Source organism: Pelophylax lessonae, assembly GCF_965119305.1.
Source record: "Pelophylax lessonae genome assembly, chromosome: 2".
In the NCBI taxonomy this organism is placed as follows: Eukaryota; Metazoa; Chordata; class Amphibia; order Anura; family Ranidae; genus Pelophylax; species Pelophylax lessonae.
The window spans coordinates 205,311,781-205,327,395 of record NC_138769.1 but is presented as its reverse complement, the minus strand read 5'-3'; the positions used below and the strand labels follow the sequence as shown (position 1 = coordinate 205,327,395).

Sequence of the window (15,615 nt, the reverse complement as noted above, 5' to 3'; positions counted from 1 at the left end):
ACGTTATGACATCAGCTACAACGTGATTAAAGCGTTTTATACATGGCTTCATTTGTGTTTGTATTGTTGTGGAGTGTATCGCAGGGTTATCTGTCTGGCTAGCCACATATTGGGCTTTCTTAAGCCAGCCATGCATGGATTGAAATTCGGCAAGTTCAGCAGGGACCAGCCAAATTTCGATCCATGTATGGGAAGATTGGAAGGCTGGTTGAGTCGATCGACTTGTGTACAACCAGCCTGTTGGAAAATTTTCTCTTAATCATCGCTGCCAGCTATAGTTGGCAGTGCTGATCAGTGTATTCTGATGGCGGGGAAGCCTTCCTGCTGTCAAGCTTCCCCGCTGGTCCCTGATTGAACTGGATTTGGCTGATTTGGCTGGTCCCTGCTGAACTGGAGGGGTTCTCCCATCCACACATCAATTGCCTCATTTATGGCCAGCCTTATGCCAGCAATAGACAGTTTGAATCTTTGCCTGTTTTCCAGAGACTGGCTGAGATTCGAACCATGTATGGGCAGGCTGAATGTATGAATAATCAACTTACGTACAACCAGCCTGCTGGATTTTTATATTCCCTGTAACCCACCATTCTGGTGAAATCGTTTTTAGTAACTACCAAAATTGATGACTCTCCATGCTGCACAGGGGGTTATCTGGCCTGGTTAATATTATTATTATTATAATACAGGATTTATATAGCACCAACAGTTTGCGCAGCACTTTACAACATGAATGTTAAGTTTTAGGTGGAAGTCCCTTGCTTTTTTTTCTTCCTATTTAATAGAGCAGTCACTGGTAATATTTTTACATATTTGATTCTCTTTTCTTTCTTGTTTTTCTCATTATGTTATGAAGGTGGACGCAGCAGCTGTACACAGAATGGATGGCTTAACCGCTCTTGGCATGGACCGAACTGGACTTATGCAGGATGGTTTGCGAGTACCAGGTGGCATGATCTATTCCAGTTTATGTGGTCTTGGCGCTGATAAAGTCAGAGAACCTTCCAACCAAATTCCAGGCCTGGGATATGCACCTGACCGAAATCCTGATCTTCAGTTTAAGCCAAATTCTACTGATACAATGGAAAGCTCTTCTATAACTGGAAAACAGCCAAATGGCTTTAACTCATTGTTTAAAACCCCACCAGGACTACAAAAGACATCTGTCCCTACCAGTGAGGCACTCGTTTTGGACAGAACAGCAAATGACAAGCAGAGTCAATTAGGTGTTAATGGTGCTAACTACTTACGGATTCCATGGATGCACCCCTATATAGACAATACTTCTCCAGCTATGTACCCCTTCATCGACTCACCAAATAAGTATTCTCTGAACATGTATAAAGCATTTCTACCTCAGCAGTCTGCTTACAGTTTGCCACAGCACTTGGCCTACTCACCTGTCTGTCCAAATGGTGAGCGCTTTGTATACCTTCCACCTTCCCATTATGTAAGCCCCCACATTCCATCAACTTTGGCACCTCCCATGAGGATTCCTGCACCATCAGCAGCTCCTGCAATGCCCACTACTGTTCACTGTCTAGAAAAGAATTTACCATGGAAAATGGGAGTTAGCACAGCATCCACTGTTGATCCACATGGATATTCACACATCCAGACCAATAAGCAACCAAGGGTTCCCTGTTCAAAGTCTGTAGCAAGCAGTATCTCTCCAGAAGCCTCACTGTTGCTTACATCTTCTCAGAGACCATCTCCAAGACTTCACCAGCCGAGTCAACCTGTTGGGGACAGCTACACAGATTTCCAAACCTCATATGTCAAAATCTCAACACCGCCTACTTCTGTTGTCCACACCAAATCACACAATAGTGTGATCAGCGAGCTTACACCTTTAAGGCCACCCAGCACAAAAAACAAGTGTGTTGAAAGTGACATTGCGCAGATACCAGCACACCCTAAAAAGCATTTGAAGGAAAGAAAAGAAAGCAGGTCTCCTGGCTTGGTGGAAAAGCAGACACCACCTCACAAAGATGGAGCGGAGAAGCCACTTGATTTGTCTTCAAAGCTTGGTGATGTAGAGATGTCTGCCATGTTGCTTTCGGGGCATTCAGGGACTACTCTTGGAATGAGCCCCAGGGACATTCAGAAAGCTGCTATTTCACCATCTGGGAGTGGCAACTCTGTATATCGACCTGAAATAATTAGCACTGCTTCATCATCATGGGTAGTGCCTGGCATGACTAGCACAGAAGAAATGAATGGCATGATCATGCCACTAAAAAACAAAGCATTGGAGAGGGTGATGCCACAACAAAGAAGTTCCTCATGTCCTCGTATGGGCAGTTCAGAAGGAGTTATCAGTAGCACTACCAGTTGTGTGTCCAGTGCAGGTCGTCCAGCATCTGCTTCGCCTGCACCCAATGCCAATGGGGAAAACAAAAGCCCTGCAGACAACAGTAAGTCTGTCTCACAACAGGTTCAGCCTACAAGTACACCCAGTAAGAGCAGCAAGGCACCAAAGCCTTCTGTTCTAGAGTCAACCTTAAAAGCGAATGAAAGTAGTCTGCCCCCTGCTCCTATGTTTTTGCATCAGAATGAACCCTTCTGCTCTACACCTTTGGCTTATCCTAGCAGTTTTATCCCATACCAAGTTTCTGAGAGTCTGGCGCTATCTCATTTACACTTACATGGCAAAGCTCCTGTGTATCCTCACCCTGTCTTGTTGCCAAATGGAAGCCTTTTTCCCAGTCCAATGGCACCAAAGCCAGGAATTCCCTACAGCATACCAACTACCAGGGATTACATGACCTACCAAGATACCTTGGGCATGGTCCATCCGATTTTGCTACCACCTCCGTCTATGGAAATAAGTAAAGACGACAAGGCAGAGAGGAGATCGAGGTCACATGAGAGACCTCGGTATGAGGAACCTGTTGGCCGGAGTAGATTGTTGGATATATCTGACTCAACTCCAAAGCAACATTTTGAAGTTCCAGCAGAAAAGACTGTGAAATCCCACCAGCCATCTGCAGTAACTATAAAGCATGCTTCAAAACCAGACATGTTGAGTTCTAATGGGGAAAAAGACACAAAGGCTGACAATCATTTCTCGGTCAATGGTTTTGTGCCTGAAAAGCCTGTTCTGAATGATCAGCAGAAATCGGAGCAGGTCTCACAACAGCGGGATATGGTGGTACTTGGGGATGAAATGGTCAGAGAGGACATTTCAAGAAAGAGTGACTTTCATGAATCTTTTCAGGTTCCTAGACCTTCTCAGAGCTCACCCATTTTTCCATTCAGACAGGAGAACCTTTCAGGAAACCAAAGCATGGATTGCACTGCAGCTGAACCCTGCGCTCGCTTCATGGTTCCTAGTCAAAATCGAGATTCACCGGCTGGATTTTACGGCCAGCCACAGGAAAAACTGCAGCAGTTTGTTTTGACAAATGGCCATTTAGATTCCGAAATGGCTGACAGAGCCCTTAAAGATACTTGCGAGGAGTTTGAAACTATAAATGGGAAACTTGTGAAAGTGACAAAGTCCTCAAAATTGACTAAAAGGATAGCAAACTCTGCCGGCTATGTGGGGGACCGGTTTAAATGCCTGACTACTGAATTGTATGCTGACTCAAGCCAACTAAGTCGTGAACAAAGGGCTTTGCAGGTGAGTTCATGCGTTTTCATGCCTCCCTAATGTATTGCATTTGTGTAACTGCAGATTGTTTTATGACCATGTACACGCAACCTCAACCAATCAGATATATCCATTCACATTTGTATCCTTACTTAAAGCTGTATGAAAAATTACATCTAAATTAAGGAACTGTAATAATGGCAGATCCTTGAAGAGAATCTGTCAAGGACAGAAATATGTGAGCTGCCATTTCTGACTTATTTTAAAAGATGCAACAAACAGAGTTTGTCTTCCCTATGTTTGTTTCTTTACTTGGTGAAACGTGAAACAAGCATGTGCATGTCAAGATACCGGATATGCGCGTGCTTGCTGATGCTCGCACCTAAAAAAAAAAGTCTGCGATGGCAGATCTCATATTAAACATTTGATTTTTTTGAAATATAAAAAATAATTTGAATTTTGCCAAATCCAAATTGAATTCAATAGAATTCTCCAATTATTAGATTTATGATCCAGTGCCTCTTTTTTTTGCTTTAAAATTGAATTAGCCTTTAGATTCACATGGCAAACATTTTCCAGGATGTTGCAGGGAATCCAAAGTAGCTGGACTTTGCTTCTAATACCATGCCCTGTATAAATCAGGGATCATTTTTAATTGTTCAAATAAAATGAAAGTGGAAAATCTGATCTGCCGTAAGTGAAGAAACTAGCGGTTAGCACTATGTGAGTTTTAAGTCTCTTTTTTGAGCTTGCTGTTCCTTACCAAGAGCAGCCCAAACTCGCATCCTGCTTGCCTAATAACAATGGCCTCTCTGTCTTCCCCTGGTAAAATGTTTGCCTGGTGCGTAAACTTGATTTAGTTTTAGGCTGTCTGCTTTTGACACCTAGCAACGTGTTTAGGAGCTTGCACTAATGAATGTTGTACCTCTAGACTTTTGTAGCCTCTATTTTGATATATGCATAAACCCTTCTAATATATTACTGAAGCACAAAATGGCTCGCTTTCTGCTTAATAGACTCTCTGATTGTTGGCCTGAAGTGTCAGTGCGTTTGCTTTATTTTATATTCCTAATTATCAGAAACCTAAGTTTCCATAAGCTCTGAAAGTTAATTGAAATAATAATATTGTGTTTCACCTACTGCTTAATTGGCTTTAATGTTTGCCGCAAACTTCGCACAAAGTTAAAATTGTTTTATAGTAAGTACTGCTTCTGTAGCAAGTTGGCCAATTTGAGGCAAGCTGTATTAAACTGTTGGTATAAAATGTATTTGCTGCATTGAAATTGGGTGATTATCTAGAAAATGTATTAAGTGCCCATTTTAATTACTTAGATGGAAGGCTTACAAGAGGACAGTATTTTAAGTCCACCTGCTGCTTACAGTGAGGTCAGTCTTTCAAATTTTAATTATTTAGATGCTTCTGCATTCTTCCTTCCTTTACAAGTATGTGATGAGCCATGGTCATTGTGTTTGAAATCTATCGCCACACATGTGCGTTTGGCTAATTGGAACACTTCCCTTGCATGTAACAGTGCATCCAAATATTCTTCTACTTTTAATTTACACATTCTTAACTTTTTTATTTTTTTTATTTCTTTTTGCTCTGTTCCATATATATTTTGTGTTTGTGGGGATGAAATGTGGCAGACGAATGTGCTTTGTTAACTGTTCTTTTTTTAAGATTAGCATTGCCTGGATTATTTAAGCATGCTTATGCATTTTAAATGGCTACACTGTGATGCTCAATCTTGTACAAGAGGTCGGCAGGTCACCATGGATTTGTGATGTCATTCGCGTCCCGTTCATTTATAGGTGTCCGCCTGACAGTTCATGCATAAAAAATGGCTATTCTATATACTGCTGCCCTGTTTACTGGCTAATCGTTTGACGTGTATCTGTCCACCACACCAAAAGCAGCCGTTTGGCAGGTTCTGAAAATATTTTATCCAGTTTGCTAGAGACAGGATGGCATTATGAGGCTGTATATAAATAGAGTCCAGATTGGGGAGACCGCTCCAGGTGAGATGGATGTCAGGTGCTGGTCGGATCCGTAATCCAAAGCCGTATGAGACAGAAAAAGATGACCGCACTCCGTTGTAGATCAAAATTGGAGTATGTTTATTCCACGTCAAACGACGTGGACGTGGAATAAACATGCTCCAATTTTGATCTACATCGGAGTGCGGTCATCTTTTTCTGTCTCATCATGAGGCTGTATATGCTCGCGTTGCACCAATACTAAGCATTGCACCAAGTACTTGTAATTTGGATTGAGACAAGTACACACTATAGAGCAGTGGTCCTCAACCCTGGCCTACAGGGCCCACTAACAGGCCAGATTTTAGGTATTACCTTAGGGAGATGCAGACTATAATGCTGCAATCACTGAGCAGCAAATGATATCACCTGGGATGTATTTCAGTTATCTTGAAAATCTGGCCTGTTAGTGGGCCCTGTAGGCCAGGGTTGAGGACCACTGTTATAGAGGGATATGCTTTGTGTATATTTAATTTCTGAGGTTTACAACCACTTTAAGTGTCGGTTCACACTATGGCGATCCGACTTCGGGGGCGACCTGTGAAGTCGTGTGCACCGCGACTTGCACGGACTTCACATAATGGAAGTCAATGCAAGTCGCCCCGAAGTAGTACTATTTTCTAAGTCGGAGTGACTTGAGTCGCTCCTATTAGAACGGTTCCCGTAGCACAGAATGGACCGCGACTTGTCAGGCTGACCAGTCGCCTGACAAGTCGCGGTAGTGTGAACCGGAACTAAGGCAAATTTGGAATGAGACTCTCTCTTGCCTAGACTTAATTGGTGCACCTTGGTGATGAGCCTAGTAGAGATGTCCCACCATTGTAACTCCTAAAACAATTGGATATTTGGTAGCTATTGCCGAAATCTACACAAAGCTAAGATTTTGGTTTGGTGGACAGACCTTTATAACGTTTACTATGAGTGTCTTGTGACAAAAATGTGATAATCCTCACATGCAACGCACTATCTTTCAGCTATGTGAGTGAATCTAAACCGCTACAGGTAGTGTGTTTCTTCAGCTACCTCTTGCAAAATTTATTCTGCACGCTGCAGGCCGTTATGGAAAGATTAAACCTGAATAAATGCTGAAAATCATTTGGTACTCAGTTCTGCTCATGAAGAGTTAACGCTCAGCCCCTCCTCCATTGCGGAGCCGCTGGCAGCGTGAAGAGAGGGCAGAAGTGTGCTTTTCATGAATAATTTCCAGAGAATGACCGGGCAGCTGCAGTATTAATTCTCCAATGTCAGGAGTCACATCACAAATTCATAACTGCTGTCCTGTTTAAAGGCAACTATACCTGTGTAAATGAGTTGGACTTGGGCTGCGGGTTAACTCCTTTTACTCCTTTTTGAGATTTCATTTAATGAGACTGCTTTTTTGCTGTAACGGTTTAAAGTACTCCATCAGTTTTTAAAGAATAATCCAAGTTCCGGGCGAAGGAAACGTTGCTGACATAGGTTGCCTCTTAATACGTAATTAAAGGAGTCAGAATATGGTAGTGTACAATTATGTTGTTGACTGTCAACAGCTAAAGCACACAGCGATATCTTCGCTTCCAGCAAACATCAAAACCGATCCAATATAGTACGGAGTGGTTACTGCTTGCCCTTGTAGAGTGGTCACTGATTTATTTATTATATATATATTATATAGCGCTATCAATTTCCGCAGCGCTTTACATATATATTATACATTCACGTCCGTCCCTGCCCTCAAGGAGTTACAGTCCAAGGTCCCTAGGTTTAGAACCAATAAAAACGATTATCCTTATTATTATACAGGATTTATATAGTTACAGTTTGTGCAGTGCTTTACACAATAAGGGGAGGCAGCATCCTTCAATACCAGAGTGTTAGGAGGGTCTTTGATTGAGAGAACCTACAATATAAAACCTATGTTAATTGCCAAATATTTTAAAGAGTTTGCCCTTGTGATTGTAACCCTTCAGTTATAGGAGGAATCGGGTGGGTTGAGTCAGGTATAAGCTTCTTTTGTGTGTAAAGCCGGCCATAGACAGTTCAAATCTAGGCTGTTGAAAAGGAACCACCAAGATTCGAACCATGTATGAGTGGGCTGAATGTTCCCGAGTTGATCAATACAACCAGCCTGCCAGATTTTAAATGGGATTATTGCAAGCTGCTGGTATAGCTGCTAGCAATAATTACGGTCAATGGCTCAGTAGGAGGGATTCCTGCATTAACACTGTCTGTGTTAATAGGGGAATTGGGCAGATTTCTTTCCTGCAGCCCATGATTTGCTCCATCTATGGCCGGCCTTTTGGACTCCAGCTGTGAGCTCTCCCTGCTATACTGGTATAGCTGCTAGCAATAATCACGGTCAATGGCTCGGTAGGAGGGATTCCTGCATTAACACTGTCTGTGTTGATAGGGGAATTGGGCGGATTTCTTTCCTGCAACCCATGATTTGCTCCATCTATGGCCGGCCTTTTGGACTCTCCCTGCTATACTGGCTATTCCTGCACACCTTCCCAATTCGCCTGTCCTTACTGTAGAACAGGGGTCTCCAAACTGCGTCCCATGGACCAGATGTGCCCTTTTACTTTCCTTTATCCGGCCCTTGAAGCACTATTACTCCCACTGATATAGGGCACTATTTCTTCCATTGAAAGCAATGATGGGGCATTATTCTCCTCCTACTGTCTACAGAGCCTGTCATTTTTTATTCTCATTCACCTGAGGCATTGTTTATGTCCATTGATGCTGGGACATTTTCCCCTAAAGTCTTAAGGTCCTTTTTTAAAAATGATGAAGCCTCCTGCTATAGAATATAAAAAAAAAAGTAAGGGCGCCTTGTAATTGCCATAGCAGATGTGCCGGCCTGGGAACTTGACCACATAAATCTTACCGCCAGAGTCCCAAAGAAACTGTGTGGTAGCTTTAATTCTCCAGGGCCTACCTAAAACCGAAATATCAGCAAAAACGCAATCTTTAATGGCTACAGATAGTAAGGGAATTGATGTTTAAACAATGCCCTGTGGATCAGAAGGTGTATATATGTGTGTGTGTGTATATGTATGTGTATAATAAAATATATATATATATATATATTTATATATATATATATAATGTTTCTTAGCGAAAGCTTATCTGAAAAGCAGATGCTTCCTGCCATTTTATTTTTGTTCCCTATTCTGTTCAGTTTATTGGTAAATGCATATAGTTCAGTCTGTTTCATCAGCCGTGACCACAGGCCAGGAGTTCAGAGCCCCTGTCATTTTTTTTTAAATAGAGACAACGCATCATTTCCATATACACAGGGCCCAGAAAGCAGACTTCGTTAAGAGCTGCTCCACACTGGAGTTGATTTACTAAAACTGGAGTGTGAAAAAGCTCTGTATAGAAGCCAATCAGCTTCCAATTTTTTTTTTGTCAAAGCTATATTGAACAAGCTGAAGTTAGAAGCCTGATTGGCTACCATGTACAGCTGCACCAGATTTTGCACTCTGCAATTTTAGTAAATCCTATCCAAAGTGCGTAGAACATGTTGCCCTTTTAGTAGAACCTCTTTGCTTGTGGTCCCCATGCACAGGAATATATATCTATATTACTTATATTAAATGGATAAATACTGATTAGTGAATATTTGTTAATGGCTACATATGTTCTACTTTTCTGTGTTTTAAGCTCCCCTCATTTTTATGGGTATAGTTTGCATATAGTCACAACAAACCAACCTGGTGCAATGAAAATTCGGGCACTGCAAAGAACAGAGATGTTACATATAGTGGCAAAATGGCACAGTCAGTGAATAAAATGTGACTGCAGATTGGTTGCTGTTGGCTATTGTACTTGCACATTGCTCTTTGCCTTATAAAATAAACCCAGTGCTTATTCATTATTTTATATTGTCATCGCATAGTGTTTTATTTCATTTTTTTTTTTTATTAACGTTTGTAGCGAAGGAATTTGTTTGTTCATTACCCTTTTCTTTTTAGCGTGCTATGATGCGTTTTTCTGAGCTTGAAATGAAAGAACGAGAGGACCACACACCTACCAAAGACTTGGAAACGTGCAAATACAATCAGCCCGAGCGAGACGAAGCCAAGCCTCTCCTAGAACATAACAAGCCAATCTCTACAGTGCTGGGAGAATCCATCATCAGTCAAACGGAAGGTGAGGAAAACAGAATGCAGAGCATTATCGAGGAGTCCGCTAGTTGACTAGGAAACGTTCGTTTGAAGCCGCTGACATTTGGGCTCGCGTACGAATTGAATGTGTGTTTCATTTAACTTGGCGTTTTCCAGGCACTGGTACAATAAAGATACTGGAGCTGGGGGATTAGGTGATATTGAGCATGTGGGCATCCTGCCAATAGCCAGACGTCAGTGTCTTGAGGTTTTCTTTAAGACCTCAGTAGTGTTCACCAAAGCCTCATATAATCCACTCTGGTTAGCTGCGTCCTGCTGTTTGTGATTTTTCTGTAAATGCTAGAAGCTGGTTTATAGATAAATCTTCAACGTTTTGTGACTATATGCTGTGAATAGAGTATAAATCTATTTGGTGAATTGACAGAAGTTTAATATATCTTGCGATTACCTAAAATGTGCGTAGATGGGGCTGCAGACCCTACTGAGTCTAAAACTTATCATTACACAGCTAGTATAATGTAACAAGGTATTAATTCCAGAGGCCATTTCATAGGGTATTTAAATCCAGCCGTGTCCCAGTTGTGAAGCTGTAAGGCAGGGATCCTCAAACTACGGCCCTCCAGCTGTTGCAGAACTACACATCCCATGAGGCATTGTTAAACTCTGACATGACTAGGCATGATGGGAATTGTAGTTCCTGAGCAACTGGAGAGCCGTAGTTTGAAGACCTCTGCTGTAAGGGGATGCTATTATTCCAAAATGCATCTATTGTCAGAATCGGTATACTTATTACAGCTTTATGTTCCTTGATGAACTTTCTCTGTACTTAAAGGGTAACTCCACGCTTGTGGGAAAAAAATTAGCAAGTAAAAAAGAAAGTAAAAAAAAAAAAAAAAAAAAAATATATATATATATATATATATATATATATATATAGTGTGTGTGTATATATATATATATATATATAATGTGTGTATGTATATATGTATATGTGTGTGTATGTATATATATATATATATATATATATATATATATATATTATAGCTTCTACAATTGCAAAACAAGTCATATTGTAATTGAATGTTACTAAAAATTACCTTTTCAATCTGCAGCTCTAATTTTCTGTAAAATGCAATGCAATATGGCTACCTGGAGGTGTTCTGTATACAGATGGTGTACAGAACGCCCCCTAAAAATGTCATTTCCTGCTTGTGTGATTGGCTTACTGGTTTTTCCAGAAGTCTACACTAAGATACAAATTTGATTTTGTGCATCCCCTGCAACAAGAATGTCATTTTTGGTGAGATACTGCCAAAGGGAAATAAGGGCTAAAGGGATGCAGACCCTGCAGCTTTCCTCATTAGAGCTCCGCAGGTGCAGCTGCTGAATGATAATTATAAAACCACTCCCATACACATTCACTTAGCACATGGACACAGAGAAACCGCTATTACTTTAGAATAATAAAAGGTAAGAACCTTCAACAACGTTTGTTAAAATCCTTGTACTTAGACCACCCAGAGGGTCATATTTTTTTTTTCTCAACAAAAGTGGAATTACTCTTTAAGAAATCTGGCTTAGTTGTGCCCTGTGGTTCTTACTCTAGCGATGGTATTGACATTGTCTGCTAGAAAGACACACCCAAAAATTAGAACTCTGAGAGCAAATAAGAAGGGCAAGGCACAAAACTATGTTAAAAAAATATACACACACGCAGTCTTTAAATGTGATCTCTTTTAACATGGTAGCAAGAAATTAAGCCCCCTTAAGCAGCTTGAATAAGAATATTTATTCATAAAAAAAATTTTCTTTGATGAACTTTCCATGTGTTTGCATAGGAGTTTGTTTAGAACAAAGCACTGTTCATGTATGAAAGCAGCGTTGTCCCTTTAAAACGGACCTTTAAGGCTGTGAATCTGCAGCCACTCATGTCACGGATATCCCAACGTGTCTGCACAATTTCCGGTGTGTCTATTAATGTTGAGTGCACATTAGTGGCACAATAGGGGTTAGGGTTACTGTACAATGCCTGGTTAATGGGTATTGGCGCTCCATCTGTGTTAATTGCCACTCGAGCCTGGATCGCTGGGCGCTGCGTATCCCCGCTGTGCGTCCTATTCAGAAGCCCGTGTGCTATTTTGCGATTGTAGCTGAAATCGTCTCAACCTGTGTACGCCGCTTCAATGTGTAGAGCGGAATATTTTCCGTTTCATTACCACCTCGCAGCTCTGCAGTGTGAAACAGCTGCTTGCCAATGTTTTCCCTTCACAGGTTTTAACTCTTTCCTGTGCTGCTTTATGCAGCGAAACCACATGGGATGAGGCGTAATAAGATCCTGGCGCTTAATATAGATGCAAATGTTACCCTGTGATTCCACCACTGTTAACCCCTGGTTTATCTTCCCTTAGCCTAGCTTCAGTTCTCCAAAAACTGAGAAAGGAATTGTTTTTTTGCAAAGACATATTAAAGTACGTACTGCCTGCTTCTATACCCATGGGTGTTCTATGGTGATGCCTGCCTGGCTAAACAACAAGGCGTCACACCGATTCGAAAAGTGCCATTGCTGGCAATAGGATCAAATCGCAAGACAAGTCACCCCAATGTGAACGGGGGCTAAAGCATTATATATATATACATATGTGTGTGTGTGTGTATGTATGTATGTATGTATGTATGTATATATATATATATATATATATATATATATAATGTGTGTATATGTGTGTGTGTGTATATATATGTGTATGTATGTATATATATAGTGTGTGTGTGTGTGTGTATATACATATACACACACAGATATATATATATATATATATATATATATATATATATATATATATTTGTGTGTGTTTGTATGTATGTATGTATGTGTGTATATGTATATATATATATATATCTGTGTGTGTGTGTGTGTGTTTGTATACATACATATACAAACACACACACATATATATATATATATATATAATCTGTGTTTGTATATGTATGGTATGTGTATATATGTATATACACCACTATCTAAGGTGTATATACATTTAATACTGTATATACACAACTACCTAAAGCAGAATTTTTCTTATTGACACTTATTTATTAAGCATTGATTCTAGGGCCAGAGCATTCTAATTAATAACAAATGGCTATTTAAACATTTATATTCTATTAGGCAGCAAATGGCTCTGAAGGCACTGTCAAGGATTACCCATATGTGCTTTTAAAGAGCTTTTAAAGAGATGAATCTATATTAAGTTGTATGTGTGTAAATATATATATACACTGTAGGATTTTTTCGAAGTGGATGGAAGTTCTCTGGGTAATTACTGACAGGTATGCAGTTATGAAGCCATGAATAGATATTTTCTGGCTGAATGGTTATTGTCTAACCTGTTCTATTGTAGACCTTCACAGTGACTGAGCCAAAGTCCATAAAGGGGGGCTGTTTAGTGATTCACACCTCCCAGCCTATTAACTTCTAGGATAGAGCTTGGGGCTGTGTGACGTCCCAGGCCCTGCTCGAGGCAATGCGAAAACAATGGAGATGGTAAAACAAGTCCTCAAAAGAGAATAGTATACAACACAACAGGATACAAAGCATAGTCTCCTTTCTTTAACCAGCACAGGGGGATTTCTTTGTAGACCTGGACCTTTATAAAAGCAAAATATTTCAGTGTATTAAAAACCCACCATGTAGTGTAAATAGCAGTGTTTGAATCGTGTCCTGTTATGCTCTGCATTCTTTTGATTTGAGGGAATGCTGAGATCCTTGCATTGGATATTGCAGTCGTAGGTAGCATGGCTGTTTTTCTCGAACAGTGTGGGAAGTCTGGCCATAAATATTCATGGAACTGGATAGACCTCCAAACATGGCAGCACCTCCCCTACCCAACGGTCTCAACACGACTAATTTGAGCTGGACTCAGACGTCACACAGCCCTCTTCTCTCCGGCAGAAGGTAATGAGCTGCAGGCCGCAAGCAGTAAATCACTGAGCAGCCTCCCTTTGCAAGTGCGAAGAGTTCAGCTTATTCCTGCAGAATTTATTTTTAATATATTTTTCACTAGCATTTGTGTGTGTGAATAAATAGTTCTATCTGCTACCAGTTCCCTAGCTTGCCCAAACAAATAAGGGTTGTAACCGGATCGTCCTCCTTAAGTGCTTCCACATTATTCCAGGCAGTTTGTGGATCGAGGGGCCACTGCTAGAGCGGCAGCACGGCTTTTCTGGTTGCCCAGGAGACTTGGAAATGTTGCTATGGCAGTGAGTGTGCGGAGCCGTTCCCCGGTATGAACGAGAGATTATGGGATGCATGTGCCGCATGAGTCATATGATTGTTCTCAGATCAAATGATCGAATGATCTAAGCGACTGGCGTGCAAGCATCACATCTGTGCGAGTCACGTGAGCCCTCGGCACGGAGAGATAATGAAGCAACAGGCAAATTTGAAATCCTGAGGCGCCAGCAAGTGACTTGGAGTTGCAGAGGAGTTTTGTGTGATCTCATTTCTGCTTTCTCTCCAGCGACGCAGAAATGTAGTCAGAAAAAGACGCACAGGCCTTCTGTGTATCACATTATTTTCCTGGAGACAGATTTGATAGCATTATTGCTTGTACGTGTTGCTTCAGCCGGGAGTTTCCTGGCTTGTCACTCAGTAACGAAGGGACTTGTAAAGAAATTGTGATGCGCACGTATTTTTTAGTGGCACAGAGGATTTGACGGTTTGTAGTCAGAGTGGAACTGATGGTGTGCTTTCTGCTTTTCTGGTATATGATGTGGTGTGTGAGTGGAAAGTGTCTGTTAGGTTTTTTTTTTTCTCCCCTGCCAGTAAAAGATAATGCTGAGATAGCAGAAGAGCTTTGTGAAGCGGGACTTGTCTAGTGCGGTATTCAGCAAGAAAGCCACAAACATGCTTTCCACCCCTGCCTACAGAAAGGGAGTATGATATGTGTTGGTTGCTATTGGTGTGTTGGTTTTAAAGCAGGAAGTAGTGGAATTCTGCTGTCTTAAGATAGGCAGATCACAGGGTAAGCAGAGAATATACCATAATCATCAGTGCCATCTGCGCCTGCTGACAAATGATTCAGTAGTAAAGCTTTTTTAGGCTGCTGCTATTGCAAGTACAGTACGTATATGTTAGGGGTGTCCCGATACCGATATCTGGCATTGTGTATCTGCCGATACCGAAACCGATCCGGAACTACACACATACACAATATGCATGTGGCTGCAGTACAGAGCAAAGCCGCTGCTTCATGTGTATGGCTCCTCCAGTCACAGGCGGAGTGCATCTGATATCACTCCACCTGTGAGCCAGACCTATACAGGAAGTAGCGGCTCCCATCCCATACTACTACTACACCAAGTAAGGGATGGCTGAACCGGGACTCAGCAAAATCGGATCGGCCTGTGGATTGGCGGCTCCGTGCAAGTAAGGGACGGCTGAGCCGGGACTCAGCAAAACCGGATCAGCCCATGGATCGGTTAATTTTACTGATCCCCCGATCCAGCTATTGTGGCAGTATCGGTGCCGATATCCAATCCTAATATCGGATCGGTGCATCCCTAGTATATGTACATTGTTCATAAATGGATGTCCATCTTAGTCCCACAACTCACCTTTTGGCTAAGCTCTTACATATCGTTCGAGTGAATATAAATGAATATGACCTAGTACTGGCAACATGGATTCTTTTTTTGCAAGGGAGAGGAATCGCTTCTATACAATCAATAAATTTACCAGTAATTGATTTACACTCAATTAGTCTTGCTTTGTGTGTGTGTGTGTGTGTGTGTTTTTTTTTTGTGTGAACTTTGGGACAAAAAATCTTGCTTTTTCTAGAGTCTAGATCGGTGATGGTGAACCTTGGCACCCCAGAT

At 41.3% G+C, this 15,615-nt stretch overlaps 1 protein-coding gene across 4 annotated transcripts in view; it reads left to right on the top strand.

Annotated features, from left to right (window-relative positions):
- Positions 1-15,615, top strand: part of BCOR (BCL6 corepressor) — a 69,314-nt gene that overhangs the window by 28,079 nt on the left and 25,620 nt on the right. For 3 of the 4 annotated variants that reach the window (XM_082244840.1, XM_082244839.1, XM_082244841.1), the window contains exons 4-6: positions 854-3,622; positions 4,925-4,978; positions 9,586-9,763. In XM_082244840.1, the coding sequence (XP_082100966.1) occupies positions 854-3,622; positions 4,925-4,978; positions 9,586-9,763 (3,001 nt within the window). The remainder of the gene's footprint in view (positions 1-853; positions 3,623-4,924; positions 4,979-9,585; positions 9,764-15,615) is intronic. The other variant, XM_082244842.1, reaches the window with a different exon arrangement.